Source organism: Egretta garzetta, unplaced genomic scaffold (genome assembly GCF_000687185.1).
Source record: "Egretta garzetta isolate BGI_Z169 unplaced genomic scaffold, ASM68718v1 scaffold2, whole genome shotgun sequence".
Classification (NCBI taxonomy): domain Eukaryota; kingdom Metazoa; phylum Chordata; class Aves; order Pelecaniformes; family Ardeidae; genus Egretta; species Egretta garzetta.
Window position 1 is genome coordinate 3,526,819 of NW_009258894.1, and position 19,166 is coordinate 3,545,984.

Genomic DNA, 19,166 nt, shown 5'->3' on the forward strand with positions numbered 1-19,166 from the left:
GGTTGGACTAGATGATCTCCCGAGGTCCCTTCCAACCCTTGCGATTCTGTGATTCTGTAATAAAATTGTTTGCTCAGGATAGGTATATTAACATTCAAGCTTGGTGTTTCTATTTTTAAACCAAATAAAAATTATTTAAAAGGTTTTTTCTAAAATAGTTTTCACATTTTTTGTATTAATGAAAGAGGCCTAAATAAAAAGCATCAAGATAACCAGTAAGTTGTGCCCACAGGTATCATCCACTAGATGCCACTCTTCTCAAGCTATAGGCATGGGATATGTCTGCTTAAAATACAACAATTAAGTATTTTCTATTAAAAAAAAAAATCTTCATTGTGGAAAAAAATTATGGTGCTCAGATTGTAGCTATGAGTTTTGAAGTTAAATTCTTGGATCATTTATTTTAGGACCTAGATAAAATTGCCTTGTGTTCAGGGAGGGCTGTGGGGTGTGGAACTTCTTTTGACTGACTTCTGAAGAGTTTTCAGGCAGTCAGCATTTATAAAATGTATACCAGTAAGTGCCCTCTAAGATTTTATGTATAAAATCTCATTTAACTGAAAATGTTGGCATCTCATCAGTAAATTGTTTAGTTTTACATCTGTAGGAGAGGCTTTTTTCAAAGCATAGTTTCTGGATATGAAAGTATTTTGACAACAAATAATAAATATCCCACTTCCTCTGACTTCTTTTGTCATTATCACCAGTTATCTGATATGCTTCCTTAGTCTACTCTGATAACAAACAGTGGTATGCTTAGCAATTGTAATTCAAGGTTTTGAAGGGTCATGGATTTGCTAATAAGGTAATGGAGAACATTTAATCATGGAATCCCACATTCAGTTCTGTCAGTGAAGCAACCACCTAAGCTGTTCAGTCATTTCATTATATCAAGTCATGCCAGTTGTACCTGTGCTATCTGAATGGATGGATGTTCTGTTGTAGCCACCTGGAAGCTGGAGCTTCAATCACTTTGTGATGTGATGCATGGGGTTTTTTTGTTTGTTTTGGGTGTTTTTTTTGCTGTCTTATAAAAGTATATTTTCTTAAGATTTTATAAGCCATTTTTACAAAGGGATAACTGGCACAATGGAAATGGCTTCAGTGAAAAAGTCTCCCATCCAAATGACCTTGTTCTTGTTTTTAAGGAGAGAATATCTGTGAAAAGATTTTTCACTTTGGCAGGCATACTTTCCATACATGTATTGCTTGTATAAGTACTTGCAGTTGAAGTGGGCTCTGTTCTTTGCAGTCCTGCTTCCATGTTGGCTGGATCTTGTAATGGATCTTCTGTTTGTTATCAGCTTGTTAAATTTCTGTGGTGACACAGGGTTCACTTATGATTTCATTGCAAGATAGAGGTGGAACGAAAGATGATTTGAGTTGGAGAGTACATTTGTTTAAATGAAAATAACATTTAGATATTAAAGTAGGAGAATGCTTGGCCATTGAGTGGAACCTCTTGTACAAAACTCAAAGAACTTTGCATTCAGTAACTACAATCTTTTCCGTTTCCTTCTACAGGAAGGAGATAAGCTGTTTCTTTGCGTACAGACACGTTCTGTCCTTCCCTAGTGTACCCACTGACTCTAGTATCACTGGGAAGGGAACCTAACTGTTCTGACTTCCAGTATTTCAGTCTGACTGCTAAAGGATGCATCTCCTTTGAAAAAGATTTCCAGTATTACTTTGTATCTACTTATCATTCAGAGGTTTGCTTTGTTTGCCTTGTGAATACTTGATGCCTTATTGTCCCACATTATTCCTTTTTCAGTGTTATGTCTTCTGGGTTTTTTTTTTTTTTCTGATAGGCTGATTGAGATTGCAGGAAACAGATTCCCTACTTATTTTGACTCAGATGAAAAGCTGTTCTGCATGACCCGTAGCGTTCACCTGTATCGAGAGCTGACCTGTGGCAGTGTACTGAAGAGGTATTCTTTTCCAGAGTTGTTTGTTGGTTTTTTTTTTTTTAAATTAACTGGATTGTCTGTAACAATATTTGTTTTATATCAAAGTTTTATGAAGAGTAATTCATTTATTTGAGGACTTTTCATGTTGATAACAGCACGGTCTCCAACAAAATAAAATTGCTACAGAAAGACAGACATTGCTCTTCTAATTTCATAGCATGTGACTAATCCACTTGATGTTTTCTAATTTCTGATAGACAATTTCTATATGATCTGATCCCTGTAAGCCTTTAAAGGGGAGTGTTCATGTGACAGATCTGACTTTCTCTTGGATTGTGGAGAGACCACAGTAGAAGAGTTACGTTTTCCGTGAAATAGGAGTTTGCTGCTCCAAAGCACAGTTTACTTCCAGGAAGACTGGGACCCCTCCAGCAGTGGGAAGGAGGAATCGTTTCACAGGTGTCAGCCTGAATGCTGTTGTTGGCAGCGTTTTACTGTCATGTTGTTACCTTGTGTTAATTTGTGAACACATTTTTCAGTGAAAATGAATTAAGTTATATTGTAGCATCATCTTGTGTATATTCTGTTAGTGGGAGAATTACTCTAGGAACAGTTTCTTCTTCTAGCATAGCTTTATTGGAAAACAGCTATTAGCATATTATCAATGGATTAGTTTGGCATACTGTCTTTGGAGGTACACAGAAACAGATCTGGCCTTCTGCATCTGTAGACACTAAGGATTCTGGTGTTGGCAATGAGATGCTGCTACTGTGAGCAAAAAGGCACAGTTTCAATGTCTGCTTAACTTGCTGTCTTTCATTCATGGGTTGTACAGCATAGTGTTGCTCTTCTGGAGAGGTCCTGCCTTGGGTTATGTGGCCCACTGGAGCCTCAAATTCCTTTCCAGATCTCTTCAATACATGCAGTCGTTAGTGGAAGTGGTGTGTGAAGGAGAAAAAGAGGGGTTGACTTTCAGCTTATTAAAGTAAACCTTTTATTTAAACAATTTCAGGGTTATAAAATGGTTCTATTGTGTAAATAATATTATAAATTACTTTTTTTGCTGCTGTTTTTTCTTTTTTTCAGGATTATGTCTTTGGAAGAAGAAATTATTTCAAAGAAAGTTAAACTCATAATAATTGACTCCATTGCTTCAGTTGTCAGAAAGGAGTTTGACACAAAACTCCAAGGCAACCTGGCAGAGAGAAGTAACTTTTTGGCTAGAGGAGCATCAGTGTTGAAGTATTTGGCAGAGGAGTTCTCAATACCAGTAAGTACTTCCTCTTTTCTTAAGTTTTTGCCTTACAGTATCAAGCAATCAAATCTGAGAAGAATGAAAATGACAGGAAGATGAAAACCAGAAAAAGCTTCTAGCAGCAATCTTCAAGCAGGTACAAGTTGGAAAATAGTTGGGGAATGGGGGAACAGTAACTGTTCTGCTTGGTGTTTTTTGTTGTTTTTATTTTTTTTTTTTATTTAGGACTTCAAATAAGGGCTTACAAGATTCTTCAGCTGTGTTTCAGTGCTTCGTTTTCTATTTCTTTTTTTCTTAAATCTCATTTTATTTTGCTGCCATTAAATATTACTTAACCCTGATGGTTCCCTTCCAATGCAGTGCGTACTCTAACTAGTGCGTCCTCTGACTAGGTGAAGATGTTTTTCTACCTGTCCCTTCTACTTAAGTTTATAGAATCTCAAAAGGCCTTATGCTCGGGAGCAGCATAAATTCCTTTTGTGACTGATAATGCATGCTAAGTAATGCAGAAAGGAAGGTAACAGCTCAGCGTATCCTTGTCTGTGGACTTGCCCATAATATACAAAGGAATACACAGACACTCAGTGCAGGAACTAGGTGGAACTGATTGAGAAGTGTTTTAGAAGATGTAAGCTGCATAAATGTGTGCGTGTCTGTTCATTATATGATCCATGGAGAAGCATATCAACTCAAAAGATATCGTTGAGGCTCAACTCTTGGAATTATTTCCTAGTGTGGGTAACTTACTCATCACTCCATTGTAAGAGAGAAACTGTGGCAAGAACTTGAGTAAGACTGGTGAGGCCTTTTCCCCCTGACTCTCCAGAGGTCACAGCAGCTGTCATACCAGAAATATACATGTCAGAGGTGTGGAACTAGCTGACTTAACTTAAGAGGAATGAATTTCCTTCTGCCGTGTAATTTCTAAAGACTTCTGATGGAGAAAACCCTGTGTAAATGCCTTTAAAGTTCAGGTACAAAAGATAGTGTCCTAGTTAGTGCACCCAATAATGTTTATAGTGCTTTAAAAAGCCAGGAAAGAATTGTGTGTAAGTATGTACACTCTATTTTGAGAAAATATTACGCAGTCCTTTCCAAAAGGGGAGAAGTTTTATGGGAAGATATTTTTCTCTATTTCTCTATTTTCTTCTCCTTTAAACACCCCCTGCTCCCTCCTCCACCTTCATTGAAATGGTGAAGCTGAACTGGATTGGAGCCTCTGACAGTTCAGGCTCATGCCCTGCTTACAGTCAGAGGCGCAGTGTTGATATTCACAGAAGTCTTAAAGTTAGACAGTATAAGCAGCCTAAGATTATGATCCTAATTCATCCTACATAAGAAGAAAATAAAGCTCGAATGGTTAAAGGTTTCCATTATGTTAAAGCTGATGTGTTTGCTTTGAGGCATTTACGATACCTGGTGTGCTGGTCTGCCCTTGTTTCTCAATGAACACTTCAGTAAGGAGTTCTGGAATTTGGGGCAGGAACTTGTGCTCTGGTCACAGCTCTGTCTTTTTTAATTGGTCCGTGAGATATCTTACCTTTTAAATAAAATCTTTAAAGATCCATGAAATTATATGTAAAATACACAGATTGAAAGCTTGTATATTTTTAAAGTACCTGTTGCTTAGTTTTATCAATTTATACAGTGAAAATCCAACTGTATTTTCATTTATCATCATCATTAACACACGTTGCTTGTGGGTTGGTTCTGGAGTATTTTAAAGATTTATTAAATTTTATGTTACAAAATAAACTGTAGTAACTCCTATTAGTTAAGAATTCTAGAAGGGCCTTGGTTAGAGATTTGGATTCTTGCAAACACAGATCCCTAGGCAGGGCTGTATACGAGCAACATGCAAAATCCAACAGCAGAGTGTTGTGCATCTGCAAGTGTTGGTGCATACTAGAGAAAGTCTGCTGTTGTATACATTGCATTAACCTCTGCTACCTGAGGTTACAGAGTATAGAAGGTTCTAATTCTAAGTAACTGTGCTGGAATTATTTCAGATGCTTTTACTTACCTAGAAAATCGTAAATGTAAATTTGGGACTAAAAGACCATTAGTAAGGTTGCAAAGCAATTTAGATAGCTATAAGTTGGACACATGAAACAATATGTCACGCTTATTTCATGATAAAATCAGTGAAACTAAATACTGAGTTGGGCAACAAGTAGGGGCACTCAGTCTTTGATTTGCAGAGTTGATGACTGATAGGAGTTGAGATCAGTCCTTTTGGCTGTAGCTAAAAGGTCTGGTGAAAAACAGAGTAGTTGACCAAGGGAATCAGAAATGAGGAGGTTGTGTACTATCTATTTAGCTATAACAGTTACTGGAGCAGTACATCTGGTGTTAGCAGTCTGGGGAGGATGATGAAAAATCAGCTTCCAGGCAATAGCCTTGAAAATGACTGGGAGAAGGAGAGAACAGTCTTAGTAATTAAGATGTAAGGTGCTTACTTTGTTTAGCTTAGCTAAGGAAATGTTAAGGGTTTCTTCATTAGTCAATATGTACCTACTTGAGGAAGAGGTATTTGATAAAAGCCAACCCTCTATTCAGCTGACAAAGGTATACCACAGTTCTGTGGTTGGAAGCCGAATTAAGCAAGTTCAGACTTCAAGTAAGGGGTGTGTTCTTACTGGACTAATTAATCATTGGAATGCATTACTAAACATAAATAGCTTCTTGTCACTTAGTATTTTTAATGGACTTTTTTCTCCCCATTTCCTAAAAAGGAAATGAGTTCAAATAGGATTAAATCTGGGGAAACCCTGTACTACCATGTTATGCTGGAGTTCAAATGGGTTTAATGCAGTTCTTTCTGTTGGTGTTATAAACACTCTAGCTGTTTGTGATTGTGTGTTCATGGTGTCAGGACATCGAGTTTGATGTGCAGAAGTGACTAGCATTCACAGGTTTTACTGAACTGAAAGGCAGCTGTTTCAAACCCATAGTAGCTCTATATGGTATGAAGTATTTGGAAAGAAGCTGACCTTAAGTGCCTCAAAACGGATGGTTTTTCTATAACCTCTCTGCACCTCTATTTTCAGTTTGTAAAATGGGAATAACAGAGCTGTTAGTTGTGAGGATGGGGTCATTACTGTTCAGAAAGCACTCATACTGTGCCTGTGAACAATGTATAGATGCTCATTGGAAAGTAACACCATCCTCAATGTAAAATTTAAATAATGTGTAATAAATGAAATCTTAATCCATCTTTTGAGATGAGGAAAAAAAAAAATACAAAACGCATTAATTGAATGGCACCATTTGAGCCACTGATGAAGCAAGTGAACATGTTGTGTGATTGTGAATTTTTACTTAACTTCATGGGTTTTGAATTTTTGTGTTTGTAAAGTACAACGAAACACAAAGCTTTTTTTCTTATATATGGATGTTAGTAAAATGTAAGCTGCTTCTCAAAGTGAAATATGATGCCTGATTTCCTTTTATGATCTCTTCTTCCACCTAACTTAGCAGTAAGCCTGGTTTCATGCTAGGTTCTTTAAATGTTGCCAGGGCAAGAGGCAGCAGCACAAGGTTTGGATCGCTTCTGGTCTACTGACAGGCCACCTGGCAGCTGTACTGATGACTCAACAGTCACTGAACCTTTTTCCTCCGTAGGACACTACGTTGGAGGGTCCCTTTTTCCCCTTCCCTGCACACAGCCATTACCAAACCCTACATTTTTCTGCCAGGTTTGGTTGAGACTAGCCAGTCAGATCAAAAGTGATTGCTAGAAACTGAGGACAGTTTGACTACAAATCAAATAAAAAGCCATTTACTTTTGAAGTCCCATGAATTTATAAAGCTGTATGGAAAGTTTACATTGTTTTAAAGCATGCTGTACTTGAGAGCATTTGGATCTGAATGTTTTCTGTTACCATGTGTGTTGGTGCTGTCTACCAGATTACATATTTAAGCAGCAGTAATCAGTCCTATATGTGTCCTGTCTAGTTTCCTGACAGCTGTAGCCTTCTTAAAAATAAAAGAAAACAAAATACGCTTTGGATATTCTTTCTTTTCTTCTTCCGTATTCATAGGAAACTATTATTAGTAAGTGGTATTCAGTAATAGTTTAGTGTTCTTGCTGGTTGAGAAAGAAATGGTATCTCCATTTTAGTGAAGACCTAAAACTAAAATCCAATATGAATATAATTGTTCTTGAGATTTAGCTGTTTAGCTTATAAAAAATGTTATTTATAGAACCTGTTTTCCTAGTTGTTAGTACTTGAGAAAATGTGCGAGGCTGGCTAGACATCTCCATGGAAAAGCACTCTAAAAGGGGCAGTTGCAAAACGAAAATGCTTTAAGCATTCTTTTAAATGTCAAATTGAGACTGAAGATGAAACTTGCTTTGTAAATTCATAAGGCTAATCAAATTACAGCACTGGCTGTCCTTTGTACTTTCATCTGGGTTGCATTCTTAGATCTGTGAGGTGAACCTTTGTTATTTATGATCAGCATGTTGCTTATCATTACTACTGGCAAATGTATAATATTATCTATCTCTTTTTAAGTTGTTCTTTCTAAGAATATGAAATAGCTTAGGAGAGAGACTTTCTTCTCTCACTTGTGATTTACAGTGCAAATGAAAGACAAATTCTCTAATGCTTTTATTTGCTATGCTAAGTAAGTTAACGGTAGTCAAGAAGCCCATAATTTCCACAGGTAATATTTTTTTCCCCTTAGATGCCACATGCTCCATTTAAAAATGAAAAGTTCACTTTATTGGTATTGATAATATGACAGCAATTAAAGCTGTCATAGTCAGTTTTCTTTTCACACTCTTAGTTTTCACATTTTTTGTTTCAGTGCTTCACACTCAGTTACGCATTCTGCTCTGCAGACCTTATACCCAAGATTTTCATTGCTTTGGAAAGCCAAATGTGTAGCTAAATAATATTTGGTTTTAGTTTTAGGTTGTGTAAGTTGTTTTTTTTGTTTTTTTTTCTTCTCAAAACCAATTTATATGCGCAAATTGCTTGACATCTGCAGTCCCTTTTCTGCTGTCTTTGGTTAAGTGTGTTTAATTGTATCATCTCAGCTTCCTGCAGTAAAGTGTCTCAAGATTGAAGGGCTTCTGTTGGCAAAGAGAGAATATTCAAACTGTTCATTTTTTCTTTCTTTATAAGCAGATATTTCCATTTGGCCTCATCTTTGGTTCTTAGTTTTATTCTGTTTCTGTATAGATGGCAGCTTGTTAGCTCCTCTGCACCTATTGCTGTTCTGATATTTGAAAATATTAGTTTATGGAGAGCTAAACAAATTCCAAAATGGAAGATTTCTGAAGAAAAGCTGTTTAAATGCAGGTTCCATTTGAATTGGTAATAAATATTTAGAAAGTTTGGAAAAAAATGGAGACTTGATTTGTTGTTACTGTATGTAACAACATCATATGCTGACTTTCGCAAAACTATAGAGATACATTAGGCTTCCAGGTGAACTTTTCTGTATCTGCACTGTAAGCTGCTGAAATGCAAACTTGTTTTTATACTTTATTAAAAAGTACTTTTAATACCAGTGTTACAGAAATGGTAATTGAATTATCTTTGCAAGTTGTTTAAACCTAGAATAGGAAAAAATTTTCTCTACTTCCAAAGCTTAGAGAACTGGTTCCATCTTGAAGTTTTCTAAAAAGAGAAATATCTTATATGTTATACCACATCGAAACATGTGTTTCTCTAATGAGGAGGTAACCTTATCAGAAGAAAACACTTTAGAACTGAGTTACCAGAATTTTACCAGCCATATTTAGGCCAGATATGGTTCAAACAGTTTCTAGTGGTGAAAATTCAGTGGAAAGTATGGACTGTTTTCCGTTCAGCTGTTGATATTTATGTAAAGCGTCTTATCACTCAAGCTTCAAGCATATTTTAAGTACGTGAACTTGAATACCCATCCCAACTGCTATAGAAGGATCTTTATATTTCTATATAATCACACTGAACTCCGGGTTATCTGCTTGCTGCAAAAGGTTGAGGTTTACCTTATAATGTAATTCTCCTTTCAGTGTGGGGCTGCTACCTGCTTTGTTTCTCTCCCCCCTCCCTTAACTTCCATATGAGTAGCTTTGGTGCTTTTTTCATGAACTGTATATTTCTCCAGGAAGCAGCACGAAAGTTGAAACAATTTGTGACTGTTTGCTTAGAAGACTCGGAGTAGTGCTTCTGAACCTGCAGAATTTTATTAAGATAATTCACCAACTTCTTGGAGAAACTGAGTTGTCCTTCTATGAACTCAACAGGATGAAAAGATACTAGCATCTTATGCTAATCATATTGTGAATGCTCTCCACAGAAGCATAAATATTTAGAATAATGTATAGATATTGCAGAATTTGCTTTTTATTATTCTGTATGTATTAAAGAAACATTGAATAGCCCTAACTTTGCTTTGAGCCATGGAAAAGAGTAGTTAGTTTCCTAAATCGGGAAAATTGCTTCCAAAACAAATTTTCGAGTAAAGAACAATTCTTGTTCTCTTCAAGATGTTTCACTCCCCCTGCACCAAAATTCAAGTTCATGTTCATGTCCTCATTAAAAGGTGAACTGAGCAGCATTAGAAAATTGTGTTCGCGGTAGCTATATCAGAACTTTTGGTTTCAAACGTATTCTGTCTTGGTGCAAAGAAGAATACCTAACCTTGTTCAGTGTGCTTCATCAGTTTAGGTAACAGTTTGTGAAATAACCCATTTCATGTTAAGTTTTCCTCCCATGTTACACTTAGCCGTATTTTTGTGCCCAGAGCTGAGTCTATAGCTTTTTTTTTTTAATTAAATATTCTAGTCTTACCCTTTGTTTTCTTACAAAAACCCATATAAAAAAGAAACGTCAGAATTTCACATATATGTGAGCACTGCTGTTTGTAAAGTGTTGTTTGGAATGATTTTTAATTTGTTATTGCCTAATGAGGAAAACAAAATGGTTCAAGGGGACTTACAGACCAGAGTTCATTGTTTGCACTCACTAAAACTTCATTAAACCCGGTTTTTGTTGGCACATTGTTTATGCTTCAATTATCCTTCTGCTCCACAGTACTGAGCAAAAAGTAGTTTTGATAAAAGGGAGTTAATCTAACCGCTAAGTGTCGTTACAGTGGCAAAGTTAGATGGTTTTGTCTTCTCCTGTGGCTGTTAAAATTATCCTCAGAAGGCACAACTTTGTTTCAGTTTAAAATAGCTGGTTAAAATGTAATTATAAGTATCTTCAGTACTGCTGCCATCTGTGTTCTTTTTTTTATATGTGTCTGGAGAATATATGTTTCTGCAGTTTATGGCCCAACACAGTGTTCCTTTTGGACTGTCTACACTCATAAAATGTTTAATACTGCTGAGGAAAAGGAATGAGAAATGGTGGAGCAATGTTTCCTGTTTTCATGTGGTGGTGAAGTATAGAAAAGGAGGTAGTTTAAAGTTATATGATACTGGAATTCAGTTTTCTTTTTCTTTTAAAGTATTCCCTGCATTGCTTTTTCCATTTTACAGTGCAAGTGACTTTGCCAAAAGCTATCGTTCTGCACAATTGCACATATGAAATTATGTAGAAGGAAGGCACCAGTATTAACATATAGCAGAAGGAGTTGAGAGGAATGAGATTTTATTACCAGATTTGGTTTTGATCTGTTATACAATCATGGACAATGCTTGCAGTAAAGGAGGGCAGACACTTTTCCTGATATCTGCCTTGATTTGAATTTCTGAAAGTCTTTATCCAAAATAAATTAGCAGTTTCTTGCGTCTTCTAACCCTTATTCTCATTACACTTCTCTGGGTTTCCTTTAGCTGATTTACATGATCTGGAAAGTGAGGTGCCCCGAACCCAGTTGGTATTCCAGATATCTCTCTACCAATGCTGAGGTATGGAGAAGGATTTCTTCTCATGCCTTACAGGATGCCCTTGTCTTTATGCATCATAGTACCCTGTTTCCTTTCTTTGCAACAGCCTCATGCTGTTCACTTACCATTCATTAAAACCCTGGATCTGCATCTGCTGACTTTGTTACTTAGCTAGTTGCTTCTCCTTCTAATGTGTTATTTTTCCGGACTTGTCAAGATCATTTTGAATTCTAATCTTATATTCTACTGTACTTGCAGTCTCCTCCCTGCTTTCCTGTTTTTGCAAGGAAAGTGATCATTCTTTCTATTACGGATCCTTTGTGTAACTATTGGATAGAACCAGACTTCAAGCAAACTATACCCTTTTCTTCAATAAGTGACCTCTGAACACTGGTAACTGCTGTGTGTCATTTTCCAATAAACTGCACCAACCCTATAACAGATTCATCTTTGTTGTATTTCTCTAGTTTAAGTAGCATACCTATATAAGATATTGTACTGCTACAATAAAAATACAGTATTTTTTTTCCCCTGCCCTGTCATGTTGTTATTCTCTATGTGCTGTAGAAAACAACAGTAATTGTGCTGAAGGGCTGTTACACCTTTTTTTGGGAGTTTAGGGTTTGGCAAGTTGTACTCTTCTGACTGTATGAAAGATTTCTTGAACCTTCAGGCCAATAATCTATTTGTGACTCTGCAGGTAAATACTTATGTTTTGGGTATTCCATTCTTTTCTCATGTTTTCTTGTGCTTCCTCCTTGTCCTTTGATTTTATTTAAACTGTAGGTTCTCTAAGAATACTTCTGCATTTGCATAATGTGTAACTGAAAGTGATTCTAGTCTCTAGACAGGATAGCAATACAAAGAACAGTTGAGCAGATTACAAGTTGTTGGAAAAATCTTAGCTGTATGAGCTTGGTATAGGCTAATTGGTGGTTTGACTTCCAGATTCTCTAGAGCTTGTTTGCTTTATGGTTACTCAGCCCCGGGGCTCCTGGGAATAAAGAGGACCTGCTCTGTGATTGTTACTCCTAAATAATACTGTACCAGCCCCCTCAGGTGTAAAGGGATGGGGATAAGAGGAAATTAAGATTGGGCAATGCATATGTCTGTTACAATACAAATGTGCCCAGAGATTAAAAGTAAAATCTTATTTGCTTGGAAACTGGTAGTAGTAGAGATGATTGTATCACTTCCCTCTTTGTGTCTACAGGATTGCTTTGTGAGAATATTGCATTTGTGTGGGACTGGGTGCACTGCTAGGGCTGCTTTTTCATGAAGTATAATCTGGAAGCTTCATGATGCAGTCTGCTGCTGTTAACTAGAGAACTTGCCTTTTTCAGTCTGTACAATTTCCTCTCCTTCCTCATATAGTTGGATGGTAATAACTATTGCAGCTATATGGTTGATGATCCTGTGCTGCCTTGAAAATAGAAGTATCAAGGTTTACAGGACAGGCTTTTCAGTCTGCACTTTGTCTTCTAATGCTGAAGGCTCTTGTGCATTAGAAGAGTTGTGGGTTTTGCTCTCGTTTCCATCCTCTGTTTTGCTTGGAATTGAAATCTACGAGATATAATGTAGCTATAATGTTGCTCCTGAGCAACTTCATTCTGATTTTTCTACAAGATTACTCCATCTTACTTATTGAGAACATGTATGTCTTGTAACATTGTTCATTGAAGTTGCAGCTATCTATGTTGATATCTTCACCCCAATTTTCTATTTAAAGAAGGGAACCCATCATTTTAATGGCAAGCATTTTAATTCATTTGGCAGAAGTTCAGTATAATCAAACTGAGGGAGACTCATTCCAAATATGGGTTCCAATGAGTATCTACATTATTCCAGTAACCTCATCAAAACTGTCATGTTGCCTCTGTCTCACTATGCATAACTATATCTCATTTGAGAATATAGTGCTTCTGTTGTAATATTCTAGGTAAACAAAATTAGATTTAGAGGTTTTTATTAAATAGGACTGAGCAGTCATCTGCAGAATTTTAATTAGGCAGGAATGAATGAGATGTTTTTTGTTGGTGAGACTACATCTGAATTTCAGTAAGACAGTATCCTTCCTCCTCCCCCCCCCCCCCCCCCCCCCCCCGTTAACATTTTTGATACTCCAATTTGGATGAGCTGCATTGCCAGCCCCAGAATACAAATCAATTTCTTTGTCTTTAGGTTCCAGTATTTTCTATACTTTACTTTTGTATTTATCATGTCTTATGATTTTTACCTGGGGCAGAGAGTGCTTTGCTCTTCAATGGTATCTGAGGTCGTGACTGGATTCTTGGCAGACTGTGGTATTACATTTTTGATGATCTGCTGGTTAGCAAAATCACCTCTAATACATGAACTAAACACCACTTCTGCATGCAACTGAAACCCTTAGTTCTTGTAGAGGAGAATTGCTTTTAAAAGTGCTTACTGCTTAGATGCTTTTTGTCATAAAGGTCCCCCCTAGGGAAAAGGGGGCTTGCTTAAGGCTGCAGACACATACTGGTGCTCTGGGTACATTACTTCTCAAGAACATTAGTTTAAGCAAACTGGCTTCAGATGTTGGCAGTCTTTGAAATACCAAATTAAGTTATTTCTCTGCAAAGTCTATGAACAAGACTAGCAAGCTACAGCTGGATAATTGGAAGTTTATGTAGGGCTACGTGTCTGTTTATCAGCCTTAAATTTGTGCATCACCAAAAGTATGTTAAGCCTTTTTTTTTTCTTCCAGTAGTCATGAGAGAAGATGCATTGAAAAGTAAGGTAGGTATGAAATACTAAGATCACTTTTTTAATTCAGACCCTTGCCTTCTCTTATCTTCTGTGATTTCCTTAAACAATGTCTTATTCTCACAAACCTCAGGTCTGCCCAGAGAGGTTTGGAATGACATATAAGAATTGTTCCCTTATGTCTTTAGCAAATTCTCTCAATTCTTCAGGAACAGTACAGGAGCCTACTGCTCACCTTTTTAGTGATATGTCCTTTTCCATATCACTTTTTAGCTAGATAGTGAAGTGCTTGTTTGGAAGAGGAATTGACTGATAAAACATTCAAGGTTTGCTTGTGTCAACAATTGTTTGCATGGAAAATTCTTAACCTGAAAAATTTTCTGAATATGCACTGTCATAGGATTTGATGGGGGGGTGTATACAACCAGCTGCCTAAGGCTGGCATGTGTGGGGCTTGTATAACTTTCTCAGGTGGCATGGAAGAGCTCCATGTCATGGCCCTTCCTGGCATTGTAGTGGGAACAGTCACTCCTGGGCAGTGAGCACAGTTTCTGAGGAGGCCTGGGTACAGAGCATATGCACAGAACTAGTATACTAGATATGCTCTGCTCTGCTTCTGGAACGCCCCTAAAATGGAGCTACTAGAAGCAGACAGATGCTGCTGAAACAATTTGTGAAGCCTGCTCCTCCTTGTCATGTTTTCAAGGAACAGATTTGCAATAGTAAAGGAGATTGTTATTGGCTAGAGATACTGTTCTGGGGTTGGCAGCAATGCTTGCTGCTGTGCCTCCTTTTTCAGTTGGCTTAAGTGAGCCACAGAAGAGAGGAACTAGCAAAGTGGTGAAGGTGCTGCCTGGAATTCCACTGACCTGCAGCCCATTCTGAAGTTGTCTCCTAGGAAAGAAAGCTACCAAATACAAGATGCAAGCAGAATAAATTACCTGTGCAAATCACAAGTGACACATGGGTAGTAGGTTAATTGAGCCTGCATTACAGAAAGTTTGAGTAGTCCCAAATCATGAGGTGGTCAACCAATATTAGAGATTAAACAGCAACAACAGGACAATACATGCTTTTTTCCTTCCTATGTGCCTTGTAATTTATTTCAGTATAGGGTTTGCAACTGGTTCATACTTGCTGATGAGCCCAAACAAGGATGTAAACCTGCTGAAAAACAACCCAGGAAAAAAAACGCAGTGGGCAATTGTTGTGCAGCTGAACAGGCACTAATCTAGGCAGAAAGGAGGGGCAGGAATGTGTGGTTTCTGGCAGCAGCATGGATTTTGAATGTAAAACTGCATCTTCAGTTAAAAGGGTAAGTATGAGTAAAAATGCTAACCAGGTTATTACTCATAACAAGTAAAGAAAAAGTGTGTTAGGTGCTTGGAACATCCTTTAAACGTCCAACAGCTCTAGGAAGGATTTTGTTACATACCATTATTACGATGCTTTGTACTTTGACTAAAGGTGATCAAACGCCTGGCTGCATACAGCCTATCCTTATATTGCTTAGGGCTTTTGTGCATCATTAGGTCAGTGTCCTGGTTTTATTCTGCATGTTCTGGTTTTAAAATGCATCATATTATGCTGTATTTGGAGTTGTAATATATCCATGCATAATGAATTATAGCTGAGGTCAGAAACTATGCTGAATAGCAGATTTTCAAACCACAGTATTTCTTCCTATGCTAAAATTCAGAATGAAATGTATAACAATCCATAAAATAGCTGGTACAGTTCATAACATGCTTGCATTCCTTCATTATTAATAGTTTCATATCAATCTGTCAGCATGCTATGGCTAAACCATTACCCAAGTTTTTGCAGCTGCTGCTTTACAAGTCTGTAGAATGTAGTTATCTCCAGCTCCTGTTTTTTGTCTGCTAGTAAGAAGAAATTTTACAGAGGACTTACTAAATTGTCCAAGACTGAGAGTTCAGTTCTAGGTGAAAACCTATGATCTTCATTTAACTTACTTGGCCTGTGGTACTTTTAATGTTATTTCTATTGTTTGAACTATATTGGTCACAGCAGTTGTTTCGAGTAATAGTGGTTTGTTTAATCTCATTAGAAGTTCTGCACATGGCTGTTGTAGCCCTGTATTTTTGTAGTTATATTTTTAAGAACATTTTGTGCAAATTATAGTTGCTGATTTGATCTGAAGATAGAGTCCCTGCAGAGGTCTGTTTTGAGATGAATGGGTCAGAGTAGTATGTGTGTAGGTTTTTGTTTTGACTCCCTCCATTAAAATGTGAATAAAGATGAATATTGTTTGCAGCAAAGACAGCTATTGATGTAGAAAGCAGTATGTATGTAGGCTGCCAAACTACTTTGTGTATGATACTGAACAGTTACTGGAGAATAACAGTTAAGATTCTTGCTAAAACAAAATAGTTTCGTACTAGTTACTTGGAGACGCAAGGTTTCCAGAAGTATTTGTGTGGTCCAGTACCTCTGTGTGTGTGTGCTTTTGTTAATTCCAAAGACCACGATTTGTAAATCACGATAAATACCGTCTTTCTTTCCCATTTTTGGTGCCAGATAAAATCTGTTAACATAAGAAATTTCTAAACAATAAAACAATATTTGTGTATGTTTACAAGGTTCTGTCTCCTAGAGTAACAATATTTATGCTGATAGGATGTAATGAAATATTTGCCATCTTATAAAACCTGGTGCTAGGGAATAAATTACATTTTGCATACTTGACTGTCTCACCTGCATTCGGTCCAGTCACTTGCCTCTGACTGGACCACTAATATGTCAAACCTCTCACCCACTTAATACAGTGGCTGTTGAAATACATATCAACAAGTTATGTTTCCATTCATTTCCAAAGCCTTAAACTTGTATTTCAGTTGCCTTAATGTCTTGTTTGCTTGTTTTTTCTGATATTGGAGTGTTGTGTGATGGGGCTAGTTTGAAAGAACACCTGTCTTCTATTTGGTTATTTTAATAGTAATTTCTACTTCAAGTGCTCTATTTGCCCTTAAACACTGCTATTTTTAACACTTTTTTGAAGCTGGCTTTGCAGTTCCTTCTGAAGGAATAATTGACTAGCAATAATAGTGATGTGTTTCTCCTCTCAAGGACAAACAATTTGTGCAGAAGCCTGTACTGTTTCTTCTTGGTCACTGCAATTTAGTCCTTTGTCTGGATGCTAGGGGTAACGTTTGTATACTGGCGAATATGTTGTGAAGTGTTGGTACAATGACCTAACTGCTACTTTTTTTTTCATAGGGCCTCTCAAATGTAATGAGACACTAAACAGAGGAGATCAGTGAATAGCCAGGAAATGAGAGCTTGTATAGCAATACCATTTATACAACTTGGTTTGCTGTTAGTGGAGTACAGTAAACTACTGGATCTCTATGTATGTCACCAATTTGTTTAGAATTAACCATGCAGCCTGAATGCTGGGTGCTGCTTAAAAACATGAACCTGGCCCTAGTACAGTTGTAGAGCCTTCTGGAGTTTTGAGCAGAAAACATAAGAATTGCTAGTCAGGCCTGAAGCATATACATGTCACACAGATGCTGTAATTGATTCTATTTAATGTAACTTTAGTATTTATGCAAGTTTGGGTTTTTGTAGCTGTAATGTTCCTCAGATACTGAGAATGTCCAAAGAAATGCCAGGTAATTAAGAGCAATCAGTCATGTTACCCCAGTGTATCTGAAGGATAGACAACATTGACTCTCGTGACATAGCAAATTGCCTTCTTTCTAGCAGCTGAATACTTGACACTTAAGATTCTGTTGTTTAAGAAATCATATATATCATTGGCATTTTTTAGGCAAAATGTGATTTAGATTTGGACCATAAATTGTGCTATATGTGAAGTAAAAAAAAAATAAAATCAAGTAAAATAAAATTTCTGTGTTACTAGGCAAAGATGCCTGGTTCATGATGCTGTGGTATCTGTGATAAGTCATATAGGTTGTGTTCCTGAACTCGAAAGATAGACACAAACTTGGATACTGTCACGTGCTTCTGTCAGAAACTATAGATGCAATTAGTGTTACGTTTTTTTAATCAATGCCAAAGTTTTTCGATAATCCATGTACAGTCTATGACCTCAGAATATTTTAATTACTACAGCTTTTTTCTCAGCTTCAGTAAATCTGCTTCCTAGTTTAGAGTTGTAACTGATGAGGTAAGGATAAAATGAAGAAAGATTGGTAGGGAGTGGTGTGAAAGTTTTTTATTAGCTCAATTGATACAGTCAGGAAAAGGGAGAGCTTTTTCACTAGAAACCTGAAGGGGGGCTTGGGAAAACCTGCTTGTCACTTGGTCCAATAAAGGAGAATATTTCTGCCTGTAAACTTTCCCTCATCTAGTTTAGAGTATAGAATTACTGACGAGCAGAGACATTAAGCTTTCCTAGTTTCTCTGTAAATGTCACTTAATGTGAAAATGTCTTTTATGTTTAAATTGCAGTTTTGTAATATACTACAAGACGCTAAGTGCTTGTGGTCATTTGCATCCCTTTGTGAGTGATCTAATAAAGTACGTAGTACTGATCTGTTTAATTGTTTGGCATTAATGAATTTTTGGGGGGATTCACTCTCCTAGTGTAGGCACGTGGAATTTCTAACAGAAGAATAAAGACAACAGAATTTTTTGTTAAATAGAAATACTTGTAAGACATCTTGAAGAGCGGACAGCTTATAGTTTGTTTTGATGGTATTGAAATGGAAGCAGAAAGCTGACATTTCCCCCAATTCCTGCACCAAATTTTAAATGAATTGGAAGTGAAAACTGGCACTGTTCAAACTTCTCTTGAGTTTTTGCCATCATCACCATGGTTGATATGTATCCTTGGTGTTTCATCTACTGCATAAAGCAGCTGAGAACATCTGTCTTACTCCTAAAGGTTTTCTTTTTCCTTTGCTTCAGTATGCACCTCAGAGACATATCTCCAAATGGAGTCTTCTTTTGCAGGTGATTATTATTTCTTCTTTCATTTGTTTTTTTCTTTCTCTTACCCTCTTTAAAGAGGTGTTAAGAATCCAGTTTAAAGACACCTTAAAATCTAACATCTTGTTATAGCAGTCACAATATTAAATCTAATTTCCATATCAGGAGTGAGTTTTCCTTGGAAATGGTGAAGAAAATGGCAGCATAAATTAAGGTTACACACTTTTGTGTTAATTTCTCACTAGTCTTTTTTTTGCACTTCTCTTGTATATTCTTCATTGTATCTTTTCAAGGCTGAAGAGATGTTACCCACATTCTTTACAACAGCAGTCTACTTACAGTGCCCATTTAGTCACTGCTGAATTTCTTGGATTTTATATGTTTTCTGAAACAAACAGAATCATGTTGTCTGGTCAGTTAGGATGAAAATGCAGGTGGCTGACAAATTCAGACTGTACTCATCAGACTTAGTCACAAATATAAAATATTTGTGAGTCTGAAGGTGAAATTTCACTGG

At 36.9% G+C, this 19,166-nt stretch overlaps 1 protein-coding gene across 1 annotated transcript in view; it reads left to right on the forward strand.

Moving 5' to 3' along the window:
- Positions 1-19,166, forward strand: part of RAD51B (RAD51 paralog B) — a 404,049-nt gene that overhangs the window by 17,480 nt on the left and 367,403 nt on the right. Inside the window, exons 5-6 of the mRNA XM_009634146.2 lie at positions 1,812-1,931; positions 2,997-3,180. Of these exons, the coding sequence (XP_009632441.1) occupies positions 1,812-1,931; positions 2,997-3,180 (304 nt within the window). The remainder of the gene's footprint in view (positions 1-1,811; positions 1,932-2,996; positions 3,181-19,166) is intronic.